Here is a 27,630-nt window from a genome sequence, read left to right on the forward strand (position 1 = left end):
TCCCCTCCGTGTACGGTCGGGTGATTTTGGTAGTTAGCAGAAAGACTGAAAGCAGCCTTCAGTTGAAGAACGGTCCACAATAGCGCGTCCAACATGGAATAAAGGCCTGTCTTCACCTCAAGGATTATTTTCAGCACCACTCACAGGCATTTTTACCACACTTTTACCATATCTACTCAGCAGATTTAAGTCAGTCCTTCATTTTTTGGTCTACACAATCAGTCAATCATTTGCCAAATCGGTCTGATGTTTCTACAAAACTTTCTCCCCAGAATAAGAACAGCAGTAAAAGTAAAACCCCAGGGCTAACTTCTCGGATTCACAGTTAATGCCCATGGAGTCGAACGGCAGCTGACCAGTGACCACCTGCTTTTTTCAGATTGCAGAGAAACCACTCTTTGGTTGGAGACCTAACTGACACTGGTTTAATATGCAGTACCTATGGTCGTCAACTTTACGATGAAAAACTGTACAAACCCATTTCTTTGGAAGAGTTTGGACTTTGGAGTAACTATCAAACAAAGCACGTCTCCGCAGTATGTGCCTACGTGGTATGAATTCCTCGAATATAATTGTTCTGCTTCCTAACTCCCATCTCCATCCCACCCAATAGATGGTATGAATTTCCAAGAAATGTCGCATGAGGAAATGGTGCATCAGAACTGCTGTCAGAACCAGAAAGCCTAGAACACGTAAAGGCACGCTTGGGGTAGTGTAGCTCAATTGTCAGGCTTCAACATTCAAAGTTCAAACATGCCGAAGGGGACAAAGGCCCACGGGATATTGGATTACTTGAAGATGGAAACAGACAGCTGCGAAAGTGCTGAAGGCCTTTTTCCAACACACGGACTTAAAAGACGTGCGGGAGATGCATGGTCAATTTTTGACCAAAACAAGGCAATTATGTCACAACCTAAGAAAAACTAATTGAAAAGAGCACTAAAGTTTTCCACATTAAAATTTCTCTCAACCAGCTTTTGACCAACAATCTGCAATAAATGTTCACAGTTCTTTTCACATAGCTTAGATATCATTTTACCACAATCGATCATGTCCCTGCACGTGTGCATGTGCACACCACCAAAATGTAAAGGGAGAAGAAGCAATAGCTTATAGCATGAATCCTAGTGAGTCACATGCCAAAATGAATGAATACAACTACATGTTAATAATAACAGTCCAGCTAGTGGCTACTGAAGAAAAAACTGTAGCAAGTCTCACCATAAACCTGGTCAGCATTTAAAGGATACAATATAACAAGACAGCAACTGAAACACGGACCTTGGCTCACACACTCAAACGAGGACCTTGACCAATCAGCCAAAACATGACACCAAAGAAGAAAATAAGGCAGAAACTCAAACGAGAACCTTCACTGGTCACCCAAAATTACAGATTAATGCAGGCACACGTGAAAAAATTGTCAAACTGCAAATGATCATTCATTCAGCTAATGGAAGATATACAATATAAGTAAGGATATTAGCTAAACATGTAACATGAGCATCAAAGAATTTGTATGTCCTCAAAAGGAAACTGCACACCAACGGTTCACCGATACTAGTGTTAACTCACAAGATCACATTAAAGGACATAGATCATGGGATAAATTTCATTGGCATCAATTGCTTATCCTGAAGATTTAATAAATTTCAGGAAACAAATAATGAACATATCATGGTCAAAACTTAACTAAACAATAAAGATACAGTTACAGAAAGATAGGCAGTGTCCTTGGATGTTACCTATCCCTTTGGAAGGTCACATGACTCATTGACTAGTCTACAGCATTAACTCCTTTGCTTATTTTGACCAGTTGGTGGCCTTAGAACTTTCCAATCAAATCGGCCTTGACTCTGCTGCTTGGAAGTGCCTGCCTTGTTATTTGATGGTTTACTGTGACCCGCACTTCTTGTAAACTGAGATTCATTGACCATGTCCATCTCTACTTTTGGTTTCTTTGTTTTATGCTCATCATCGGATTCACTGTCAGTTCTTGCAATATTGGGATCTGACTCAGATTCAGGAGCTCCATTTCCTCTGGTACAAGACAAAAAGGAGTTTAATATAAGATGACAGCAAAAATATTTTCACTCAAGGAAAAACATCTGTTTATCATAAGAGGTTGTTCATGCATTCATCTGGTTCCCAGATACTATTTTATACTGCATATTCCTGCCAAACAACCAAATGACCTCCTATATGCAATAGAAGAAACTGATGATGCTTGGAAACAGTCAACAAATGCAAACTTAGGCATAGAGTTTTTAACATGCCCAACAAGGCAGGACCGCACCAGGCCAGTTTGTTAACTGCACCAGCAAACAAGAAACAACCATTTGTTAAAACCAGACTGTACATGATGTGATCCACATTATCATTTCCTTCCATTCTTTTCAAGGTAGCAAATCAACTAGGACTTCATTACAGAACTAGCTGACAGAAACAACTTGCCATTTTTTATGTCATGCAAAATGCTTTAGAAATACTGGTTTAAGAAAAACCTCTAAATTAACCAAAGAAAGAGGGTTCATTTCACCCAAACACAGTCCTGCTAGATGATCTTACTCAGGTAGAAAAGTAAAAAATAAACCAAAAATCAGGAAATGGGGGGGTGTCCAGCATAGGACTGCAGAACCTTAATTGCTAATAACTTCACTTCTTTCCAAGAAGGAAAATGAACGACTTAGTCTTCAAAAGAGGGCAGGGAAGGACTGGAGGACAAGTGCAAGTGAAAAACCAACCTGTCTGTTGAGAGCTCAGCAAGAAAGGGAGGACAAAGGAAAAATGAAACACCTACTGTCTGTTTGGAGTTCAGCAAGTGATATGCAGGATTAATTCAAATGAAACACCTACCTGTCCGTTGAGAGCTCAGCTTTGCTTGCATCATGATGTTGTGATTGACTACGTCCTTCTGCTTCCTCGTTCAGTTTCTAAGAAGAGAAAGGTGAAGGATTCAGGTTTTCAGGAAGCATTGTGGAAAGGATGCCACCATACAAGGACAATCCAAGATTTTACACTTCAGATTTGCTGGAAATGCTTGTCATCGTACTCACATCTACAAAAGGATTAAAGCTTTGAAATGACATTCGACCTTTTAGTGCACCTGGATGAGGATCCCCCTCCATTATGACGATGCTGCAAGGACAAATTTCAAGTTTCACCCCTTGAATGCATCATTATACACGAGCTACGGTGACAATTACTTATTCACAAATACACAACCAATATAAATACATTCATCATTCAAGCAGGAAGAATTTGTAAAAGGAAAAAAACATGATGTGGGATGTTGAAGATCAAAGCCAAACACCATAAGCAAGATAGATATGGAGAACTAACAGAACAAATATTCAAACACTATTTTAATGTGACTTGTGAAAAGATAAATCGGGTTTAATATAACCAATGAAAAGCTAAAAGAATATTTTACAAATGTCCCACTATCACCAGCACAAGTATGATAACTATAATCGAAGGAAAAAAAATACTAGGATACCTTTAGGACATGTTTGGATGGGGGGAATGGAAAGGAAAGGATAGACAAAACTGTATTTGGATGTCTAACTAAAGAGGAAGGAAAGGAAATGATCAACACTTTTGTGTTTGGATAGGACAGAAAGAAATGAGATGAAGGGAAAGGGAAGGACAAAGAAGTGTCTCCAGTCCCCTCCATACATGGAAGGACTGGGAAGATAAGAAATATATGTTCTGAAAAATGACAAGTTTGCCCTCATCAGATTTACGTTAATATAGTGTTATCAGAAATATCAGAAACATATATATAACCTACCTCTCTCTCCCTCTTTCTCACATACAACATGCACAGAATGATGGGGGTGGTCAGAACAACTCCACAGAAGAGTCAATAATGTCTGTTGAATGGGTGTATAGCACACACAGCCACACATTTTGAGGCAACTTCTCATGAAAGAGCCTACTTTGCCAAAATTGGAAATCAGACACAGGCTGCTGAAGACCAGATAATATACTCAAAGAGGCATAAGATCAGGGCTAGACAGCTGACCAACTCACAGGCTGACCACTTGAGTAGTCTGTCTGAGAAACTAGTGGCCAGTTTGACAACAAAAGTCAGTTGACAACCAACCAGTCAGACTAATTTGGAATTTAACTACTAAGGAAAGAACCCTCCTCAAGAGAGGACGTTTTACCATAGGACTCCATTTCAAAAATAAAATAAGATTTTGCTATTCAATGAATGCAACAGGCTGAAATGAAAGCTCATAATTTTTTTTTTTAAATAAACATATTAACCTGATGTCTGAGAATGAGCCAAAAGGAACTAAGAACCAACTCAAAGATACCAACCAACTCCATTTTCAAACACTGCTCTATGTAATGTTCTTTTAGCAAACAAAATATGCTTCAAGTTTTAACAGATCCAAAGTTAAGACTGGTGTAAATAGGGATGAGGCCACATCCAAAACTGACTACTCCATCTCTTATATACATGCATATATATATATATATATATATATATATATATATATATATATATATATATATATATATATATATATATATAGAGAGAGAGAGAGAGAGAGAGTGATTGGTAAAAGCCAGACCAATAGGTCAGGGACAAAAACCAGACTTTTTTTTTTAAATATAACCTTGTCAATCTGATCTTAAAGATAGATTGACGCAAAATATATATTAAGTTGATCATTTGTTGGCTTTTAATAGTGGTTTTATGATAAGCAAAAATGAATGGCTCTCATAGCACCAACATTTTGGTCAGAGAAAAACCAAAATATAACCTTGTCAATCTGATCTTAAAGATAGATTGACGCAAAATATATATTAAGTTGATCATTTGTTGGCTTTTAATAGTGGTTTTATGATAAGCAAAAATGAATGGCTCTCATAGCACCAACATTTTGGTCAGAGAAAAACCAATATTTTTCATAAAAACAACTTGATTGAAAGCATGTTTTATATCAAAATAGCTTTTATAAATATATTAGGATGTTTGTATTTTATTTAACTATTTTTTTGCAAAAAATTAAAGGGTCTGGTTTTATCCCTGACCTAAGTGTCTGGTTTTTACCAATTTCTCTCTCTCTCTCTATATATATATATATATACATAAAGAGAGAGAGCGAGAGTAATCCATGTGAAGCAGACTCATATATTGTATCTTTTTGCGAATTTTGTTTAGTAATGTATATTTTATGAAAATGAATAATGAATATATGTGTTTGTTTGCTTTTGCTCTCTATATATTCATATCTATACCAGCCATGTTCCCACACTCTTTTTTACTCATACAAGTGTCTACACCCGCACACGCATCCACACCCATACACAAACCCATAAGATATAGGTGTGAATGCAAGAAATATGATATCTGGATGGTAAAATATTTCATTTAAATTTTCTTACAAATTTAAACTGCATAGGTAGATTCTACATGCCCAGAAACATAAAACTGTTTTTTTTGTGTATGTTACAATTTATAAGCTCAAAATTGCAAGTAATTGATTTTTTGAACCCTTACAGAATCTGAAATTGCAAAAAAGAAGATGGGTTCTTTTTTTTCACCGTATTAGATTTGTTAAAAGGTACAATGAGGTGCTGAACAGCCCATCCAAATGTCAAATCTCTAATGGCACAATCTAAATTTATCAGACACCAAAAAATTAAGTAGTGTTCCTGTAGTTTTGGTGTATCCTCTTGTCCTTTAAGCTAAAAAATAATGATTTCAGTTTACTTAATGACATTAATGGATTTAACACAGTTTTCTTATTAAAATCATGCTTCAGATTATGTCCTTGTAAAATAACCCATGATTTTTTTAACCCATGAAGCTCTGATCCATTATGAGCCATTGATTTTTGGTGTCTTTAATCTTCCTTATCATACGCCAATGATTTGTTTCAAAACTTAATCTTAGTTTGTTAGATAAACCATGCAGATCACATGCATCAAATTGTGTTAACCATCCAATCATATGCCTGTGCATAAGGCTGGATTGTAACTTCTACCAATCCTAAGCATTTAACGAAGAGAGATGGAGAGAGAGATAGAGATAGACCCAGTTGTCATGGCCTCAACTTTGGTAGAAGTTGGGATCTAGTTTCCCGTTAAAAAATAAATCTGTAGTTGATTTTTCTCTAACTTCCGAAACTAGCACTACATGACATCCTGCAAGATTAGTACGGTATCAAGTGCGCAAGAGAAAGTATCTAAAAACAATCGAATACATATGAATTATGTAAATTTAGGATCCAGAGAACAGCCGAATCATTCTATGCCATTAAAACACATCGCTTGTCCTTTCTTTCTCCTTTTTCCAAAATCTCCTCCTTTTCTGTTACAGTAAAATGCGAACTGGTTTTTAGCATTTTCTGACCTATGACGCGCTTTCCACCATTTTTTTTTCATGAGCGCTTTTGTGGTTCCCTTCTCACTCATTGAATGTAACCTGATTATAATCCCATTTCACTTAAAATTTTCTCGGCCACTGCTGCAAGGAGGAAGATTTTGCTAGAACTTGACTCCAGTTTATTGCCACACCAACTGATAACAACCAAGTGCAGAAACATATACAAAAGGATAAACAACAAAATATGATCTCCATATGGGACCGACCAACCGTGACTCCGATCATAAACTAAGAACTCCACGACCTCCAAATCGTTTAGCCGTTTGTCGCAAATCCTACAGTTTCACGAGTCCGAATAGCAACACCATTCCCTCCAACAACCAATTGCACATTCAAATGAATGACCAAAGCGCACGTGAATGTAAATTGACCGCGGGAAATAACAGTACCACTTTCGGTTTTGGGTAGTCGAATGTATCGGTTTTTCCTCGTCTTTCTTCGCTGCCTCCTCCTTCCGGGTCGCCCTTTGCATGAACTAACATTCAATTCAAAACAGCCACAAGATTGTCAAAAAGACGGCGTCGATATCTTTCTCTTAATATCAAAGTGACTAACCAAGAGGGGTTTAGGAACGGCCAGATAACATCACACCGAACTCCCTTAACAGAATCAGGCCTTTCGTTTAACTGGAGAAACAAACTAAAGATTGGTATTGAATGCTCAGAAGCCTACCTTTAAGTTCCTCAACGTGCTTGAGAGCTCCCGCTTTGCCATGTTGTAGCAGCTCTGCTCTGCTCCCTCCCCCTCTCCCTCTCTCTCCTCTCTCTCTGTAAGGAGGGTTTCTACTTTCTAGGGTTTTATATGTCCCTCTTTACAGCGAAAACAAACGGCGGCTTGGTTTTTAGCAAATGTGTCCGTGCCCGTTGTTGAGATTCTAGATTCATATCATATTGTTTTCAATTCAAAGGTAAATGGGGAAAGAGAGAGGCATGTGCCTATCAGTTTAACAATTAACATTCTTTTGGTATTTTCTAAATGATATTATGTCCATTCATTTTGCAAGTGTTTTAATGTATAATTAACGTTTTAAAATTATTAAAAAATAACATACATGCATTCATAATAAACCTGAGAGAGAGAGGAAGACCAGTTTACTTGGTTTCTTCTCAATTTATTTTTTTTCATTTAAAAAAATATATAATTATGTTGGTGTGTTTTCATGTTTAGTGCTATAAAAATAAACATAAAGTCTTATCCTTTTAACGTACAAGATGAGCTGTATAAGCCTAGGAAAACACTGCTGACTGTTGATTATTAAACTTTTATAATGTTTTAGTTACACGCTTAAAAAAATGTAATTTTTTTTATAGCTACGTAATTATTTTCTTATAAAGATCACTTATATACGGTTTATTTTAAATAAAAATAAGCAAAAAGTGTAAAAAATGGTTGTATAGGTGGCTTCTTAATTTATAAGTGGCGACTGATTCTACTCATTTCCCAGTTCTGTGTTCGACTTTCTCATGAGATTTTAATTTTCTTCCACGAGGTTGCATTTGATTACCCAAGCCGGAGATCCACTGTGTTCTTCTCAGGTCCAAGATCCGACCTCAAATCCACGTATTTTACCATAATTACAACGTAGTATAGATTTTGAGATATACGTTGAAATTTATGGTATGTTAAAACTGTGGATTTCAATTATGCTGATCTCGGATCCCCTTGGGCCTGATATCCATATGAAATCAAATATAAGATTTTGCATTTTTTTTATTTTTATTTGTTGTTTTTTATACATATTCTGTACATTATCTTATTAGTTTACCGTTTATTGCATTTCCTCTAATTTTTTTAATAAATTTTACATTTAAAAAATGTTTGTCTTATTTTTCTCAATCTTTTACCTATTTTTTATTGATATCATTTCAATTTTTATAGGCCTTATCCATCTGAATTGCAAACAATGGACTATGTTTAGTTGACAGGTATCCCGCTCTCTACATGCATCTTTCAAACAGTGTTAGATCCGAAATAATCAAACATGCAGTGATTAAGAAAAATCATCTTCTCAATGCAAACGGTTAAATATAATTATCAACATATCCAAATGGATCGAATTCTGTCCAAACATAACTATTACGATATTCAAAGGGATCCAATTCGACCGAAATGTAACTACCAACATGTTCAGCTAATTAAACACAATCAAGGTTCGAATACAAATCCCATTGGCTGAACCCGAACCGAGTCTGGGCTCTGGATCGGAACACGTTGTAAACTGGATATATCTTAAATTAGATCCAGATTCGCTTTTATCGTGATACAATTCGATTATTGATATCAGGACGAAGGTAAGGTGGCAAATGGACCGGATCTGGCACAAGGGTTTGAGCTTTTATTACTTTTCTTTTCCTAGGTTATATTCGATACGAATTCCAATTCGACAACAGATGTGTTCGAGTCCGTGACCCGACCCGTTTACGGCCCAGCGCCCCTGCGTCCAGAGGTCTGGCCCCTTTAGGTGGCTCTTCGTGTCTGATGCATCGTGTCCCTGTGACATAAGACGCTGAAAAACTCAGGCCTCTGGGCTGAAGTCACGGTACGCGCTCTCACTCGAAGGAAAGAGGGGGAAATGGAGGAATTCGTGAGGAGCCATGCCATAGCTGCCGCTTCCGCCGTCACCTTCTCCACCGCTTTTGTCTACCCGCTTGACACCCTGAAGACGCTGCTCCAAGTTGGTGGCCGCTAACCTCTCTCTCTCATTTTTCTGTTGGTTAGCTTGCAAAAATCGGTTGCCATTATTGCCCACAAGGGAACTCTTTTGTTGCTGTTCTTGTTGTTCTTTTTATTGTTTTTATGAATGGTTTAATTGTGGAGGAATCTTGTTAACATTGGACTCTTCTTAAGTGTTCAGATTGAGCATGCTAGGTGAATTTTGTGCTGGGAGGACGGGAAGTTTCTATGCACGTTATCGTGTCATTAAGTTATAGGCTTGTGGTTTGGTTGTTGCAACATCTTGTGAAGTCGTTTAGTTTGGTAGTAGTGGCGACGGTTGCAGTTTGTATGAGACGGGATGCTGGAACTGTTGCGTCTTATTCGAATGGTCTGCTTATCAACCCGCCTGACATGACAATTTTCCTTTTTCAATGATCAACCTCTGAGGTGAAGAAAAAAAGGTAAGCAAATGGAGTAGAGACAAGAGAAAAGAAAAAAATAAGTAAAGGGAAATATAATTAGTTAACTGCATATTTCTATCCATTGTTGGTAGTGTGAGGCCCCAGCTCGAATTCGAGAGCATTTGCAAACATTTGCATTTCATATCGATGGAGAAATGGGGTGTGATTCTTGCGGTTCTTGGTGAAATACCATCTTCTGGAGAAAGCTTCAGAAATGGGTTACAAAATGTTGTGCATCTACTTGGTGGTCTATTCGTATATAATCTTGAGTTTTATGATTTTATCACCCGAAGACTGAGCGGATCATGATCAATCATGTTTTTGGAGCACTAACACGTGCGGTTGCCATGTGGTATGGGAAGCATTATGCTGCAAAAAATCTAAAAAGTATGCTCCTTTATCTGATCTTATTCATCAACAATCAGTGATAGGCTGTCACGAACTTAGAGATGTTGAATGGGTGGTTGATCAGAAGTTATTAACAATATTCATCAACAATATCCATACCATTTTATTTATAAATCCAACCAGAAGTTATTAGTTCCTGTGTGGTCTTTGAACCTGCTTTGTGCTTGATGAAATACTTAGCTTGCAGATTTAATATCTGAAAATCCAATTTCTGTCCATTCACATCTATCATGAATGCGTTCAAAATTATCCGCAACAACTACTACTAAACTTTCTATATTTATAGTTCCTTTCTTGAAGAAGCTTAAATAGCATCCTCTCATTTTTCCCAATGGTGTCTTGCTTACATTTTCTTGACTTTTTTTTGTGGTTGTAACTTGCAAAATTGATAATCGAGTGAAGTAGGATATGAATGAAAAGTATCAGTTTGTATTAACCTGTTAACCTGTTGGAAACAAATGAGGCCCCCTTGAAAACCTCACAATTTGTATTTAATTGCAGTGAAGTAGGATATGAATGAAAAGTATCAGTTTTGATATTGAGTATCTCAAGAAGCACAAATATCTTGTGCGCTTTTGATAAGATGCTAACAATTTGCATTTCGTTTTGTTTTCATCTTAAGGTTTTCCATGGGCATAGAAGGAGATGATTATGATTCAGTTTTCATCTTATGTGACTATAGTATTCCATCCAATTGATGTTATGCATTGATGCTGTATCAGCTTGTAGCCCTACCCTTTTCATAGGTAATGCCAGCGGTTTCTTACACAAATAATGTGCTAACCCGGTGTTTCTCCACTTAACACGAGAATTGTAAAGCAGAAGAGATGTCTACAAGGCTTTTTTAATGACTAGTGGCTGACCTAGTTTCCTTTCAGAGTGGTCATGAATTTTCCTTTATCTCTTATCTTGGAACACCCTGGTAGGCATTTAGTCTAGCTAGGAAAATTATATTACTCATATTTGTGCTTACAAAAGTTATGTGCTCAACTATAATATTTCTAAGGATTGCGGAAAAACTGTCATATAAAATGATTTTCTTTGTGTCCTGACTTTGCATATATCCAATAAAATTCGGTTGCCCTATAGGTCGGTGCAGGTACTGGACCGAAATTGGACATTAGACAAGTTTGTGGCAGATTACAATCCATAGCAGGCCTTTCTGGTAATTTTACTGAACTATTTTGCTGTTATATGATTTATTTTTTGCTCTCCTTGTTCACAATAAAAATATTGGAACACATCAGTCATCTAATCAATTACCAAACACAGAATTCTCTCTCTAATATTATTCATCAGTTCTACTTCTGTAAATCCAAGCATGAATCCGATTGAAATTTGGATTTGATGGCATGTCTTTAGGAGGCCTTCTAGCATATAAGAAGATATGATACCATATAAGGTAGAGTTCTGAATTTAACATGATATTGTTACCCATGTTAGGATTACACATAGTAGAGGAAAATAAGGATATGTCCATAATATTGCATCTTCTGAATAGTGGGATTTCAAATGCTTCTCTTCAAGTAAAAGGGCTTTTTCAGCTTGGATTGTCTATTACAATTTTAAATAGTTCCAGATGCAACTCAGCTGCAGCAACTAGAAACTGGATCAAGAAGTACTCGTTTAGAGGATATTGTAAGTCACCTCTGGATATTGGAAGAACATGCTTTAGTCTTAGCAAAATTGGCTGCACAGAAAGGGAACCTTTTGTGGTCTTATTGACCACATATTTTGATGATCAATCTGTTGAAACTGGAGAATTTAAGGGGAGCAATTTCATTAAGAGTGAAATATAAACATGAGCAATGTTCTCTATTTTATTAATCAAGAAGGTATGACGATTATGTGAAACAAAATAAAAGATTGGAACATGATTGTAAAGCAGGGAACATAAAAACTACAGCTATTGATGGTTCGAGGTAAGAATGTCTTCAACCAACGCAGATTTGAAAGACAATATGGGTTTGGATAAGACAGGAACTTATTCTCGTTCTTTATTATGTTCATTATTCTCTTTAAATTTCTGAAACTTTTGTGGCAACATAAGTAGCCTCTAATGGTACATGTGAAAGGGATCCAAAAGCAATATACTGCCCTTTGTTTATATCCTTTAGTGTCCTAATGTACAAAACTTTTCTGGCCATGAACTGTGACATAAAGCGGATTATCATGTTTAGTCGTAGATTCATCTGATGGACATGAAAGGATTTGGTTCTCTGCATGCTGTTGAATATTTCCAGTGATATGAATTGTCAGTGTATTTCATAGTTATGTTCTCATTCCCTCTTTTTGTTCTTTAAACCAGTAGCTCATAATTTTTTATGTTCTTGTAGGATTTTACAGTGGGTTTGGTTGGACGGTGTTGGGTAGAATACCAGCAATTGGAACTCGATTTGGACTCTATGAGCTTTTCACAGCTTTCTACAAAGGTAGTTCACATCATCCATTCCTTGACTTCTTAAGCATGGGTTAACAATTTTGAGTATTTTTCTGTTACATTTTTTTTTCTTGAGTTCTTCCTGTTTATGTCAGAAATATAGTTGCATATGAAAACAAGAAGCTGCTGATTGTTTAAGTTGGACGTAATTCAAAATTTTTGAGGGAACAAAAAGTTAGGGTGTAATTCCTATAGCAAAAGTGACTTATAGGTCATCTTAGTTCTTTTACAGTAAAAAACTTAGAACTGGTTTATTTGATATGACTAAGATCCGGTTTGATGTATTTAAGCAAAGTGTTAAGTGAAAAAGCCTGAGTCGGATATCAATGGATTCTGTTCGGATATCAATGGGTTCTGTAGTATAGCATTTCATGATGGTATTCAAAATTTGGTTGCTCAGGTAGCAAATTATTACTGAATTACTTTGAGGATAATTGCAAAAGATACAGCAATGAATTTGGTTGCACCTTTTAACTTGAAAGCAACAGAACTTTTTTTCCTCTAAATAAGTGGTTGAAGTTCCATTGAGCATTGCTAGAATTTAGTAACCTTGAGAATATCTCCATGAATTGGTTTTTGATTTTTGGCAGATGGTCGAGAGGACAATCATGTTTATGTTTCTGAGGCTCTTTTAGCTGGCTTAGCATCTGGGGCTGTAGAAGCTGTCATAAGTACGCCGTTTGATCTTTTTAAGCTACGCATGCAGGTTGCTTCTGCCTGTCATAGTTCTTCTCTCAAGCATCATCATGCAGATGAAATTGTAAAACCAATCATTGCAAAACTGCTGCCTGGTTATGTGCCAGATAAGTTAGCTTGGGTCCATAATGCTGATCTTCTATCTAAGCTACCTAACAAGCATCCCAACCTCATTGATGCTCTAAAGGGATACCCATGGTTGTTAACTGGGTCTGGGAGGCAACCTTCAGCATATGATGTCAAAGGGCCTTCACAAGTTGTCACCTTAGAAGGATGGAGTTCCATTTGGAGAGGTCTTAGACCAGGATTATTTCGTGACTCAATCTTCAGTGGCATTTTCTTTTCATGTTGGCAAGCTATTCATATTGCATTACTTGAGTGGAAGAGCCTTGAGATGGATCACCCCCAAAGGTTTTCTGAAGTTTTGAGTTTTATATTTTGTATTTACCATAAGCTTGAAGTGCATGTAATGGTAAACCAATTGCATGAATTTCTTTGTGCATACATATTTAAATGTTTTTTCATGTCCTAAGTTTCTAACCTGCAGTAGATAGATGCACAAAGTGATAGATGGAAGTATGCTTTCGAGTCTTCATTTGTACACAAATTGTAGATGTGTTTTGTGTTAATTTGACATAACTTAACATGCAAAAGTGGATCAATTCTAAGAATCATCTATTTTCAAATCATAGAAGTGTACTCACTGAATATGCAATATGTGTTCCTATAAAATTTGATTTTTAGATCTTTAATTTTTATTGCAATTACTTTCCTTTGGGAGTTTAAACATATTTTTTTGAATGGAGCACTTGGGCTAGTTACCGGGAGTAGCCTAACTCCTAGTCCATTGGAAAGTGGTTCTATCAGTGTATGTTTCTCAAGCATTTAACAAGAAAAACTCATTCACTTGTGTGCCTTTGTTGTGGTTCGTTCACATTGCTGATTGATCCATCATAGCTTTTATTTTCCTTCGTTTCATGTAAGTTTAGCTCATTTTTTGTGCTCTTTTGTTAGATTTTCATCTCTATGTCATCATCCTGCAAACCAGTTCTCCATGAGTTAACTTGCTAGTGCTGAATTTCAATGTTTCCCATTCAGTGTCTTGATGTTGGTGGAAATACTGTTGCATATTTTTGAGTCCATTAAGAAGGCAATTTGAGTTGATGGGCAATTTTCTTGTTAATTCGCCATGTAAGGTTTTGCTCTGGCAATTAATGATATATCTAAAAAGCTTTTTTATTATTTTTTGAAGGGATAGCATGTTTGATGTAAATGAATGTGTTTATGTTATTATCTTCTAAAGAGCATAATGTTCTTTTGTATCAATCTGTCCATAATTTCAATCTCATGAACTCTTTCAGAGAAGAATGTCACCATGATGATTTATTGCACTGTTAAACTTGCAAACTTTATGACAAGACATGTTGCTAGCAATGTGGATCTTAATTAAAATATTTGACAGGTTGAAGTAAAGGATATTGACATTTATTATTTATATATACCTTTTGCATGCCATCCAGGTTCCCTGAAGAAATTAGTTCAATTTCCCCAATAGAAGCTTCCATAGCAGCTGGAATTTCTGGTTCGATTGCTGCTGCTTCTTCCCATTCTTTTGATACTGCTAAAAGTAGATCACAATGTGTTGTTATTCCTAAGGTATATCTGTGATTTATTTATTTATTTTCTTCTGTAGCTTTTTGGTGTTTGGTATTACATTTTCACATTTGGTACCAATAAATAGGACAATTTCTGAGTGGATGAAAAATCATATACTTGCCCTTGTGTGTGTGTAGTGGGGTGTGCATGTGCTTGTGTAGGGGAGGGGTGGAAGATGTTGTTTTATCCCCATAACACATGCTAAGGTATTACTGCAGCTATCGTTACAGATCTATTCACAGCATAGATATGACACTTGTCCCAAATTTAGCATGGCACTCATGAATGGTTTGGATTCAACAAATGAATTCCTTAAAATTATCTTAGTGATAGAGCATTGGTTGGCTACTGCTCAATGGAACCTGCGTTTGTATTGTGTGTCTTTTTCAGTTTTTCTTTCCAGATGATATGACTGTTCATTTTGTCAGTTGATTAGATGAAAAGCAAACCAGTAGCTGATGTAGGAGCAGTTCATTTGATATTAGATTCAGTTTGGATTCATATTGGATCAATATATTTGATTTATTTATCTGGTTCTTCATTTGTTTTATTCATTAAGTTGAGCTTGGACCTTTTATCTTAATGGTGGATCCAACATCCAGCTTAGTTAGAAAAGACCTATTTAAGATGGACGTGTACTTCATTTGGTATTAGCTAAGGAAAATGAAACCCTAATTCTGTTTATTTCAGTTATTTTATTCATGCTATTCAATTTCCCTTCAGTTTTCCTTCGTTCTTTGCACTTCGGTTATTGTTTGGTTGTTCTTCCACATGGATTAGAGCTAACCCTCTAATCACTGCATCAATAACCAGCCATCTGATTAAGGGGAAATAAGATGCAAATTAATGTGTTAAATGCGGTGGAATAAGCATCAAGTGCAAAACCTTGTTTTCAACTACACTATAAAATATTCTACGCATGGAACACTCTTTTACTGTTGGTATTGTAGCTAAAAATATTCACCAATAGTTAGTATTGAATCACAGAAACATATTCACCAAAAGTTCGGATAGCCAGCACCATTTTTTCTTAATAATATTGATATAATGCATATTAATTGGGCAACATTTTTTGTTTTTGGTGAAAGGAATATATGAACAACTTGTTTGACATCAAATGTGAAGCTAGAACTGATGAATCCAAACTATATACTCACTAGCAAAAGTAACATAAAGACACACAGCAGCACAAGTTATGATCAAATTGCTTATCTTAATGAAAATGGACTCAGAAAGTGAATGCCATGTGTTTCTCTTCAAATATTCTTAGTCTAGCAGATGTTTGATCATGATAGCCAGGTGAATGGACTTAAGAGCACATTCTTTTCTTGGTTTGCACTTTATTCTCTTAGATGCCTTATTGGCATATAGAATTGTGTCGTTCTATTCCAATAAAGCATCTACAGGACTACCTAGTGCTGTTGGATATAGTGTAATTTGCAGATAGTAGTACAAGGCCATTGATGCTGGATCGACATAGGGCTGTGCAACGAGCTGGATGAGCCAAACAATGCATGTTTGTGCTTGATTTGTCAATTTATAACTAACTCAAACCCCGGTCACTTAAGTTATGCAATAAGTTATTTAGTCTTCGACTCATGAGCTATTTGATTAACTATTAATATAATCAGTCGAGCTGAAACTTGATCCAAGAAAAAAACTCACGGCATCACAAATCTGATTTATATTGTGAGATCACATGAACTCCCTTGAACTTGAAATTGCAAGTCTCATTTAGCTCGTCAGTTTAATGGGTTGATCTAAGCTTATGTATAGATACAAGTAACAAATAAATTAACAAAATATAAATTTAGTGATCAGCACAAAGTAACAAATCATGTTGGATGTGCCACTATACACACACAAACATGTGCCAAGCCAAACAAGCAGAACCTATTTCATGGCCCACTACTTGATATTGTGGGTTTGTTCCTAGTAACCGCCTCATGAATATAGGATATATTGGCAAAGAAATATTTCTGCTCAGCAATTGTGGTAGTATTAGTAAAATCATTGAGATGTCTTTTTTCTGTGTCATGTGTGGTTGGTTTTGATGAATGCTTCTTTTGTTGCTTAATAGTCAAGAACAAATTCTTATGATGAACTCTATAAGATTCTGAGTATAATAAGTGAAGCAAGTAATAGTCCATTAGGATAGTTGGAGATCTTACTTTTCCAGACTTAAAGATTTATGCTGAATATTCGTAAATTTGGATTGCAGTATATTGCTATGGAAAGGAAGCTTCTCAAATGGAAGCCACCTGGAACTTGGTTTGAAAGGCTTTCTGGCATCCATCCAGCGGATAGGCAGATGCTATCTCGCGGAATAGGTCTTCGCATGGTTCGGAGTGGTGTAGCCTGCACTGCATTGGTTGGAAGCTACTTCTTGGCAGTTGATTATCTTTTGTGATGGAAAGCTGTCTACTTACATTGCCTACAAAACAAGATCTTGCTTATTACTCTCAACAAGAAGTGCCTAGCATCTCTACTAGAACGTAAATTTTTAGCATATCAAGCTTACAGAACGTACACATTAGCAGAGCTCCAGGAAGCCAATTTTCAATCTCATTTCCCTGCATTTATGACATGCAGGTAAGATGGATGTTTTCTTTTCTTTGATTAAGGAGAAAATACCAACAAAAGTGAACCAGTTGGCTGTTGGTCTTATCTTTTTGACTGATTGTTCCTACTAGAGCATGACTCTTGTCCAGGAGGTCAAAAATATGTAGTCACCAATAGTAAGGTCTGAATTATTACTAAAACAAAAAATAGTAAGTATATTTTGGAAGTAAACTTGTATTCTTTCAATGTACACTATATGGTATTTGCCAGCAACCATGATTTTTTACACCAGATTCTGAACTTAGTTACCCTTATGAAACTTGTATACAATGATCAGACAACCATGTAAAACAAGCTTCTGCCTCAAGTTCGCTCATTTTCCTTTTTCTTCCATATGTACTTATCAGTTGAAGGATTTAATGTATGCTTTTAAACCTAAACATTTCATCACAGCAGTAAACCAGGCTTCGTTTCCTGCTATTTTGTATCCATGAGAATGTTAAATGCAGCAGTTCTAGGTTTCAAGCCTTTTCCCTTCATACCAAGGAAGAGGCCTTCAGACTCTTCAATCTGGTTTGATCTTCTTTAGGCATCCATCAATAGGTTTGTTTTACAGTATACCTGAAGGAAGAGGCCTTCAGACTCGTCAATCTGGTTTGTTTTTCTTTAAGCATCGATCAATAGGTTTGTTATACAGTATATCATGAGGACTGGTCCCTTGCTTCTCCAATTAAGACCACCGATCATGCCCCCAAACAATTTAGAAAAAAAGCTTGAAAGACTTAAGCATCATCAATTTTCATTTAGTTACTGAAAAGTCGAATGTTCTGATCTTTACCCGGTGCTTCCATCTAAAGCACACCAAACCCGATGATGACATCGGTTCTGTGCATATCCAATCTCAGTTGTTTGATGTGAGTCTGAAAAGACCCCAACATCTGTGCAGTATCTGCGCTTTTCAAGAGACCGAACATGATTGAACATTCGGATAAGTCTAGTCTCAGTTTCCTTGTTTCTCATATCGAGTTGGGCAGGCTTCTCGTTGCTCTACATGCTTGTAATGTCAAACACCTCTTTTTGCTTGACCTACCAAGTTATGTTGACAAACGCTTCTTTTTACTTGAAGTTAATTTGACAACTCAATTAGGTCTTGGAAACTGTTGATGCTCATTTTCTTTAGACTGGAAATGTCAAATTTGAAATTGGAAATCTCTAATGTTTTCAATCTCTGTGATCCTTTTTACGTGTCTTTGGAATGTCAGAAACTAAATGTCCAAGCAAATGTTACCTGCACAGACACCGCATCAATTTTGCTCATCATGATATCTGAACCCAAGGAGTTAAAGCAGGGAAGATGGTCACATAGCGCTTCCATGGAATTGCTTATTTTATTTGACAGGTTTAACTAGTCAGAATTTAATGCCCATTAAGTGTTTCTTTAGCCACGATCCATGATTTAAAGAAAGGGATGGATGCTCTAGATTGGCAGATTGTTGCTCCTATATCTGCCACGTTTGAGTCTACTTCTCTTAGAGGCTACAAGAAGTCGAGTATCAGAAAGCTGTACAAGCTAGCTACTTATAGAATGCAGACCATTATGATTGGAGAGCCTGTTGACTAGTGCTGCGTGCACTTGTTTTATCATCAGTGCACCAGATCTGGTCGCAGACCTTTATTGTTTGAATTGGTCTTTTTATTAGTGCTATCAATGAAAATAATATGTAAAATATTCAGGTTTCATCCGTGGATGCCACCGAATCTGATTTTAAAAAGCAAATAGGCCCCGTTGATCCAATGCTGCAGTACTTGGGGAACTTGCTGTATCCAGCGCGTTTGTCTCGACTGGATCTAATCATCCAATTCTAATTGATCTCAGCAGATCCAAATATTTTGTGCTGTAACTTTTTTTGCAAGTTTAGAATTCATGTGGTTCGGGGTTGTTCATCCTTGAGGCACCTTCGTCAGAGTAAAAAAGAACCAATTGCATACTAATGAACTTTTCGAGATTCAGGTGTTCTTCAGTTTATAAAATTGTCAACTTGAGGAATTGATGCAAATGGCCAGACAACTATATACGTTCACTAAATCGAGCTAACATGCTGAAATAAAGATCTGTTTCTAGAATACGTTTCCACAAAAAAGAATCAGAAAAGGAGAACAACCAAGTTGGTGAACCTCAATCCTTCAAAGATCAGAAGCAACAAAATATTAGCTTCATCCTTTAAAGAATGCCTGCTCAGTTGGTGATCTCCTGCCCATAAAGAACTCATTCTGGTCATGGTGCACTACTTTGTTCCAATACTCCGGCAAGGTCAGCAGTGGCTCGGTGAGCCAACTTCTTGAATGTACAGCGTCCTTCCGTCCGGGGCCACCATCGCTACTGCTGCCTTCTTCCCTCCGTTCATAGCTTGCGCACTGGAAGTGATCACCAAGCTGCTGGCTTAAGCTCTCTTGCCATAAAGGCTGCGTCGTGGAGACCATTCTCAGGAAGTCTCCCACCGTTTCATGATCTTCTTGCAAGCAAAATTGGTGGGGAGGCAGCATCTTGGCCTTTCTATGTGGTGGAGTCACCACGGGCGGCGGCGGCGGAGGAGGAGGGGGCGCAGAGGTTGCAGCTGCAGGTTTGAACGTTTCTGTTAGGTCTTCAAACAGAGCGTACATCCCCATTGCTCTCTGCGTTTGTCTTATGGCTTCCTGCAGTTCACGATGCTCCGCCGCCATCCTCGCTCGTGCTAAGCTCCCCTCGTCGGCTCCGGATGCTCTTCCTTCTCGCCTTCCTCTGGACTGAAGTCGTGCCATCTTCTTCTCCTTCTCCTTCTTGGTGGGTGGAAAGAGAGAGAGAAAGATTCTTCCAAAGAAATCTGCTGTACTTGTCGACGCCAAAGTTTCTGGGGAGTTTTATTTCGTAAACTCGCAAGCTTTACACTGTGAGAAAAGATCATGAGAAATCAATGGAAGCCTCTGCCTTATTCCTGTAACTCGAGTTTTATGCTGTTGGAAAGGCCACTAAAACCTGCTGCCTCAGAGTAAGTACCACAGGTTGAACGAGACGCAGTCAGAACATGATTTCTTTGTTTGTTAGTTAGTTAGAGAGAGAGAGAGAGAGAGAGAGAGAGAGAGAGAGAGAGAGAGAGGGTTTGAGATTTCATGCCTGCAGCTCGCTTGATGCCATGAGATCAAGGATAGAGACGATGACGCAGATATAAATCTGTTAGTTGATTCCTTCTGCGGATTCTGATGATGATATATGTAAAGCAACAGCCTTATGTAGAAGAACTGAAAGTCGAGGAGATAAGTTACGAATTGCGAACTTCATGGGTGGATTTTGCTTTTCCATTTCTTTCTTTTGGTTTATTTACCAAATGTATTGCGTATTCAATCTTTTATTCAAGAGATTTAGAAATTAAAGCAAATACTAAATACTCGTTATTTCGTGCTTGACTAAAGAATATTACTGTGTTTAGTTTCTATATATAGGTGGTTCTACCTGTTTTGACTTAAATCCATGATCTTGTTACTGTGGAAAGTCCAGCTCCGATTTTTTCAAAAAAAGAAACTAAAGATTGTAGCTTCTTTCTAATTATAATTAGTGTTGAAAAAATTAAAAAAGACAACCCATCTTTTGGGCGAATAACAAATGACTGTTCATGCCCAACAGATGGATAAATAGGCCTTCAAGTTTTCACCCACTCAAATCACTTTTTCTAAATAAAAAACATGATTTGAGAAAGATAATCTCACAAGATTACCCCTCTCAAAACAAAAGACCAAAAATATAAAATTACATCAAGAAAAATGAAAACACTGTGCAGTGTGCAATAGGGTCTGATTGGAGAAAAAAACTAAGCAAAAAGTTATTTTTCCTCCAAAAATCTATTTGGAGAGCCATCCAAACACTACCCAAGGCCAAGGAGGCTTTTGAATGATACTAACCCAATTCTATAAAAACTTGGTTTTACAAAGGTAAACCCAAAACTTGGTTTTCATGATCTTACTCGAATTCAACTTGTTTAACATTTGGCACGTACATTTGAACTTGAACTAAACTTGTTTATAAACTAGTTGAGCTCGAGATCGAATTTTTACAAGCGAATTCAGGTTGGCTAAGTCGTTATGCAACCCGGCTCAACTTCTAGTGAGGGATGTAAATGGATCTGGCTCAATTTTGAATTCAGTTGAAATTGGCAAAGAAATTCAGATCTAAACACATACTGTGCCCGTATTCAAACTCAATCTAGAAACGAATTTGATATCCGACTGGAACCCGATAAGAAACCGACCAGTTGCCCACATAATAAGTATTAGATCTTATGCTAGTCGGATTCAGTTCTGGTTTAAAGAAAGGTCTGTCTGAACCCGATTACATGGAGTCTGACTAAATGGAATCCGGTAAAAGTCAAATCCGGATCCAATCCTGTACACCCATCTGTGGCCTCTCGATGTACCACGGGCCTGCCCCCTTTGCCTAGTCGGTTCGACTCGGATAGGATCGATACAACAACGTTCCGGTTCTCACAGCCGACACGCGATGGAGGGAGGTGAGGATAAGGTGTGGCAGGAAGGAAATCCACGAAGCTAATCCTGTCTCCGGTTCGGGAAATTAAAACGATGGACGGCGATTTGATCGTTCCCCTTGTATCCGCAAATGGCGGCAGTGACACGTGTCTCCGTCCATCTTCCCTTCTCGAACGTCAACCCCACCCGACGCCGCTCAGTGGCAGCGCTCCCCAGAAGGCCGCCCTTGGCGGAAACCGCTAACCGCTACAGAGGTTTTTCCATCTTCGCCATGGCTGCTCCGACGGTCTTGGTCACTGGAGCAGGCGGCCGAACTGGTAAAGTTTGCCGTTAAATAGGATTGCCTACGAAATATATCATATTTTTTCCATGGATTCTGCATGTGGGGAGTCGCATTTGCCACGGATGTCTTCCTTTCTTGCTTTTATTTTCATTTTCTCGTATCAGGATTTGTATCTGCATGGATTCTGTACATTTTTCTGTAATTTCTGACGGCAGTGTGGAACTAGGAGATTGTGTTTGGGTGAGAAATTCCGTCTACCTTTCTCTGGATTTCAAATCGTCTGGAAAAATGTTGCTAAGGGTTACTACGAGGGGAGAAGTTGCATAATTTGGGATACTTCAACATGGAGCCGTCAAATTTTATCCTGTGACATACTATAATATTCACTGTTTCCGGCGTACCTCGAAATAAGTGAATGTTCCCAAGCACAACCGATCACGTACCGCAATGTCTCACCATATCTTGTTTATCTGGAAAGAAATGAGTCCATGCAAGGGCAAACTACAAATGCAATATCCCACTTTATCCCATTATCTGCACCCACTTAACCTGACAAATGGGGGTCAGTTGGAGCGCAGCAATTTTTTTTTTTCTGTTGGTTTTCTGGATATATGGATGCATCCAACTTCCCAATAAGCAGAGGTGGGGTAAACTTGAAAATGAAGTTCATGGGTGATGGTGTTTTTACAGGACGGTTTTCAGTAGAAATATCAATCTCAAATTTCGTACGCCATCCTGCAAGTGCTTTGGAACACCTGTATATATGGGTTGGCTCAAGGTGTTCCATCTGAAAGATACCAAGAAGTCGGTACCCACGGTTTAACTCTTGCTGCAAGGACGAAATCGAACAGGAATCTTTCCTGGCGGTCGAAGAAAATACCCATTGTAATTGTTGCCTTCGTGAGGAGTTGATGTGGCGAAGAATGGATGAAACGTGAGAGCATTGCCCCACCAACTGCCGCTTTCCTTATATATATGTATAATATATATATATATATATATATATATAGAGAGAGAGAAAATTTGTGTCGTGGTTCTTTTTTATTTTTTAAATTTCTTCTTGGAGACTGGGCTTCAATAAAGTGTTAGTGCAGTCCTGTTTTTTATCCTTCGCTTAGTTTTCCATATGCTTTGACTTCACTGCATTTTGGTCCTTTTCAGTTAGTAGCCTAAACTAACAAAATGTAAATACTGATAGACAAAGAATAAAAGATGGGTTTTACTACCGTAGGAGGTCTGAAAGATCTTTTAAACTTTTTTTTTTTTTTCATTTTCTCGCTCGTCTACAAGTGTAGGAGATTACATTGATCTGGAACTCTTTTTCCTGCCCAATGTACTGTTTAGTTTTTTCCATACTGCTTGAATATCAGCACATGGTTGTTACTGCTATTTGTTTGACATAAGATGCCTGGGATTGTAGGGCAACTTGTGTACAAGAAACTAAAGGAGAGAACTGATCAGTTCGTGGCGAGGGGGCTGGTTAGAACAGAAGAGAGCAAGGAGAAAATAGGGGGCGCAGATGATGTATTTGTTGGAGACATTAGGGACTCCAGCAGTATTATGCCAGCAATTGAAGGCATTGATGCATTGATAATTCTTACAAGTGCAGTGCCGAAGATGAAGCCTGGCTTTGATCCCACCAAGGGGGGGCGGCCAGAATTCTACTTTGAGGATGGGGCGTATCCTGAACAGGTGACTCCAAAATTTGATTTGAGGAATTTGTTGCATACATATTTTCTTAACCTTTTTGCGTTTTAAGTGTTATGGTGGTGACATTTCCTTTTGGGTTTTAGGTTGATTGGTTGGGACAGAAAAATCAGATAGATGCTGGTTGGTATTTTTTCCTTTAATCTACGTTTGGTGTGAAAGCCCATTCATGGGATCAAAGTTTAATATATTCTGAATTTGTTCTATATTTTTATGCAGCCAAAAGTGTTGGAGTCAAGCAGATTGTTTTGGTAGGATCCATGGGTGGAACAAACCCAAACCATCCATTAAACAGTCTGGGGAATGGAAATATATTGGTAAGTTACCTTTAGTCAGAAATTTCCTTGCAGCCTTTTTGTAAGTTTTAATTAGGCATTCAGGTAGAGAATGTGAAGACATATTGTCTAATTAGGTAAACATTATATTAGCCTAAGAAGCAAATAGTCTTGTTCTTTTGAGATGCAAAAGGATAATTTTTCATCTTGTGTTGGGAAAAATCTGGGTTGTTATCTGATTGGTCCCTTTAGACTCCTCTCGTCTAGACTCTAAACAAGAAGATAAGCAGTTGTTTCTTTTATATCTTACCTGTGGCAAATATTGACTGAAGTGGGGAACATTATGTTTTGTTTAAATGTTTTTATAATGGACTACCTTGCACTAGTGGATACATTTTCTGCTCTGATCTTTACCCATGGTGCACATTCCATAGACGGAAGAACCTGTTCTTTCCTTTTTGTATATTTTAAGAATCTTATGGAAGGAGGGAATTTTAATTGTTGTTTCAATTTTCAAGCATGGAAAAAAATATCGTTCTCGGGTTTTTATTGATGAGGGTTTTCTCGGGTATTTATCGGCAAAGTTTTTTTTTTTTTTGGGGGGGGGGGGGGGAATCTTGGGAAAATCTCGGAGTTTTAAAAAAGAAAAATCAAAATGTTAGGTAAAAATACAATAAATGAAAAACTAATAAGTATTGTATTGCATTGCATTTAGAAGGTCATGTTATATACCTAAAATAAGAGGAAATAAAACAACGGAACAAAAGTTCAAAAGTTAAAAACAGAAAATGAAATAAAAAATAAATGAAAAAATACTTTTAACGTTTTTTCAATATATCGCGATACTTTCCTGTTTTTATCGTTTTCTTTGTTTTTTTCGTTAATATTGCCATATTTTTGAAAATATCGCGATATTCGTGGCTATGCTTTCAAGTATAAACTTATGTATGGTAGTCTTCATATTCACATGTGTTATTCCTTTCTTGGTGGGACTCTTTGGGCCATTTTTCCATCTTATGTTGAGCTGATTAAGAGATTGGGATCTGTCTCATTTTTTCTTATTGGAAGTTCCTTAATAACTGCATCTCCAGGATATTAGAAGCACAAGTTTTGACTGCCTATGTTCTCACCAAAACTTTGAATTTCTGTTTGTGGTGGAATTGTTTTTTAATTTTTCTTCTGACTTTCAGGTTTGGAAGCGTAAGGCTGAGGAGTATTTGGCAAACTCAGGTGTACCATACACAATCATAAGGTAGTTCCTGGAATTTTTTATGGTCTAGAGCGTATATATGTTTAATGAGCTACCACCTGGAATTACAGAATTCACTAGGGACACTTTTGTGTGTGTCAGTTGAGTCTTTGTTACATGCAGCTTTTGGTGCAATAAAGATGTGATCTGCAGTTTGTTTCTTTAACCTGTCTGTTTGCTTCATTTTGATGACAAGCATAGCAGAAACTTCTCTGCTGCAGTTCCTTACTTCCGCATTTAGATAGCCACATGTGTTCACTATCAAACTGGTGTCCTATTATTCGTAGAACTTTTTCGCATCATCTTTAAAAGGTAGAGTTTTCAATTGCTGTATCCAGTCTATTTTTAGGGTGAGTTTAATGTGCAAGCTGTTTCAGAAGCCTACTGTAAGTCCATGAGCTATGTACTATTGCTTATGTGCACATGGATAGCTTGTTTTCCCTGGAAGAGTTTATAATAGATTTGAGATCAACCACCATATGCACATCATTCCAGGTGCCATCGAATATTAAAAAACTACCATGCTCTAGTCCCTATATGAATGATTGATAAATGCTTGCATTGAGTAATTGTCATAATTACAATGTTCTGGATCCATTTTTAGTGCATGTATAGAAGTCAATATCCTTTGCAGCCCAATTGTGCAACTTGTATTCAATCTCCTGACTTAATTTGTATTTAATATTTATGTGCTCTAGAGCTGGAGGCTTATTGGACAAAGAAGGTGGTCACCGTGAGTTACTGGTTGGGAAAGATGATGAACTTCTTGCAACCGAAACAAAAACAGTTCCTAGGTCTGACGTAGCAGAGGTTTGCATTCAGGTATGCTTTGCATGTGCAGGAACACATATATTTGCAGCTTTTCTCACACAAGGTATGGGAATCTTATGCTTTACATGAACATTGTTTTCCTTTTGTTTCCACAGGCATTGCAATTTGCAGAGGCAAAGAACAAGGCCTTTGACCTGGCATCAAAGCCAGAGGAAGCTGGTCCAGCGACAAAAGATTTCAAAGCACTTTTCTCCCAAGTCACAGCATCTTTTTGATAGCTTGGCAAGGAGTCCAGCTCACTGTGCTTCACCATTGAGCAGCCATGCTTGCATTCTTGGTAGTCTATGGCTGTCGAACATGTGGCAAATAAACCAGAAGAGCAAATACTAGAAAAAACAGAATTTTTTGTAATATGATCTTAGAATGAGCTTTCTGCAGAATAAGAGTTAAAATTAGGGATTGTCAGTTATTACTGCCTCCTCTATGGATGTGCACATCATTTACATGATATTTGTATCACATTTATCTTCATGTCTGTACTTCTATTATTAGGGGTTTGAGTGCATCAATGTTATCTTGGTTCTTTGGTTTCGGATACGTACAGTTTTGATTGAAACAGGACACAGACATAGGAGAGATCGGTGTTTGCAGGGTGAGTGGACCTTTCTTGGATCATGACCGGTTTCAGCACGGGTAGGAGGATATAGGGGGTAAGGATAGGATCTTAGGATGTCTCCGGTCTACTTCAATCTTGACTGCATCAAGTAACTTGATTAAGAAGAAAGTTAATATAAAGAAGACTGTGGTGCTTCAAAGTAGTTCTTGTTCAACCAGGTTCATGTGCCCGAATCCTCCGCAGTCCATACATGGTCTGTACATGGATTGATCTGAGCCAACTCTAAGGTCTCCTACAGCAATATTTTAAAATCCAGTGACTAGTCGCTGCCTCTTGACTGGGCAGGCCAACTCGGCGACTTGGGCCGGGTGTTGTTAACTATTGTTTTTAAGCAAAAATAACTTGTCGTTTAAACATAAAAAAAGGTTGTAACATGACTTGATCACATGTATAACTCAGAAATAAATTAAGTTAATATCAAGCAAGTCGTCATTAAGTCATGTTTGTTCATGTAATAACAAGATGCTGACAATTGTTGCTACCTTGTAGTTGCATCTTTCAACTTAACTGAGTAGGAAGTATCAATATGTCACTTGTCAGTGAACAACTCTACAAGAAATAAACATTAAAAACAATGTATTCAACATCCATACCATAACCATTTAATAATTAACAAACTAAACATGCATGTATGTATTATCTAAAAGTATAATTCCCAAGACCTAAAAATTGAAATAAGTAAATGACCATAGATGATGAAGTTAAGCCTAGCCAGCTTTAGCTTTTCATTTGCAATATGCAAATCTAATAACTGAGCCATGATCTTAAAAGATTCATGTCAAAAATTAATTAATTAAGTACCAAGTAGCCAACCCCTTGTAGATTGTATAATACGAAGTTCATCATTAGATTGCCGAGTCAAACAAGTTT

The 27,630-nt window shown here is 37.4% G+C and overlaps 3 protein-coding genes across 4 annotated transcripts; 2 read left to right on the plus strand and 1 right to left on the minus strand.

Moving 5' to 3' along the window:
- Positions 1-1,420: 1,420 nt before the first annotated feature.
- Positions 1,421-7,230, minus strand: LOC116253959 (uncharacterized). Its single transcript, XM_031628965.1, has 5 exons — positions 7,079-7,230; positions 6,796-6,881; positions 3,057-3,138; positions 2,857-2,933; positions 1,421-2,040 (listed from the first exon to the last, which is right to left on the minus strand). Exons 1-5 carry the CDS (start codon positions 7,118-7,120, stop codon positions 1,791-1,793), a joined length of 537 nt encoding a protein of 178 aa, XP_031484825.1. The 5' UTR covers positions 7,121-7,230; the 3' UTR covers positions 1,421-1,790.
- A 1,691-nt stretch (positions 7,231-8,921) lies between these two features.
- On the plus strand, positions 8,922-18,684 carry LOC116254582 (uncharacterized). Of its 2 annotated transcripts, XR_004172713.2 has the most exons (7): positions 8,922-9,080; positions 11,020-11,095; positions 12,267-12,362; positions 12,961-13,477; positions 14,587-14,722; positions 16,944-17,314; positions 18,547-18,684. XR_004172713.2 is itself a non-coding variant. In XM_031630053.2 (6 exons), exons 1-6 carry the CDS (start codon positions 8,979-8,981, stop codon positions 17,130-17,132), a joined length of 1,116 nt encoding a protein of 371 aa, XP_031485913.1. In that variant the 5' UTR covers positions 8,922-8,978; the 3' UTR covers positions 17,133-17,647. The 2 variants fall into 2 exon arrangements, 1 of the variants encoding a protein (XP_031485913.1); XM_031630053.2 differs by lacking the exon at positions 18,547-18,684 and having other exon boundaries at positions 16,944-17,647.
- Positions 18,685-21,900: 3,216 nt separating this feature from the next.
- On the plus strand, positions 21,901-26,681 carry LOC116253879 (uncharacterized protein At5g02240-like). The gene is made up of 7 exons (XM_031628855.2): positions 21,901-22,116; positions 23,503-23,774; positions 23,876-23,912; positions 24,009-24,106; positions 25,255-25,316; positions 26,012-26,135; positions 26,240-26,681. The coding sequence occupies exons 1-7, from the start codon at positions 21,930-21,932 to the stop codon at positions 26,357-26,359; spliced, it is 900 nt and encodes a 299-aa protein (XP_031484715.1). The 5' UTR covers positions 21,901-21,929; the 3' UTR covers positions 26,360-26,681.
- The last annotated feature ends 949 nt before the right edge of the window (positions 26,682-27,630 follow it).

The sequence above is a fragment of the Nymphaea colorata genome, chromosome 5 (assembly GCF_008831285.2).
Source record: "Nymphaea colorata isolate Beijing-Zhang1983 chromosome 5, ASM883128v2, whole genome shotgun sequence".
NCBI classification, from domain to species: domain Eukaryota; kingdom Viridiplantae; phylum Streptophyta; class Magnoliopsida; order Nymphaeales; family Nymphaeaceae; genus Nymphaea; species Nymphaea colorata.

Excerpts from the sequence above, each read along its gene's own strand:
- LOC116253879 (XM_031628855.2), top strand. The coding sequence starts at position 21,930 with ATGGCGGCAGTGACACGTGTCTCCGTCCATCTTCCCTTCTCGAACGTC. Across the intron at positions 23,913-24,008 it reads GAAAAATCAGATAGATGCTG|CCAAAAGTGTTGGAGTCAAG; the intron begins GTTGGTATTTTT and ends ATTTTTATGCAG. Across the intron at positions 24,107-25,254 it reads TGGGGAATGGAAATATATTG|GTTTGGAAGCGTAAGGCTGA; the intron begins GTAAGTTACCTT and ends TCTGACTTTCAG.
- LOC116254582 (XM_031630053.2), top strand. The coding sequence starts at position 8,979 with ATGGAGGAATTCGTGAGGAGCCATGCCATAGCTGCCGCTTCCGCCGTC. Across the intron at positions 9,081-11,019 it reads CCCTGAAGACGCTGCTCCAA|GTCGGTGCAGGTACTGGACC; the intron begins GTTGGTGGCCGC and ends GTTGCCCTATAG. Across the intron at positions 12,363-12,960 it reads TTTCACAGCTTTCTACAAAG|ATGGTCGAGAGGACAATCAT; the intron begins GTAGTTCACATC and ends GATTTTTGGCAG.
- LOC116253959 (XM_031628965.1), bottom strand. The coding sequence starts at position 7,120 with ATGGCAAAGCGGGAGCTCTCAAGCACGTTGAGGAACTTAAAG. Across the intron at positions 3,139-6,795 it reads ACTACCCAAAACCGAAAGTG|CATCGTCATAATGGAGGGGG; the intron begins GTACTGTTATTT and ends TTGTCCTTGCAG. Across the intron at positions 2,041-2,856 it reads GCTGAGCTCTCAACGGACAG|AGGAAATGGAGCTCCTGAAT; the intron begins GTAGGTGTTTCA and ends GTCTTGTACCAG.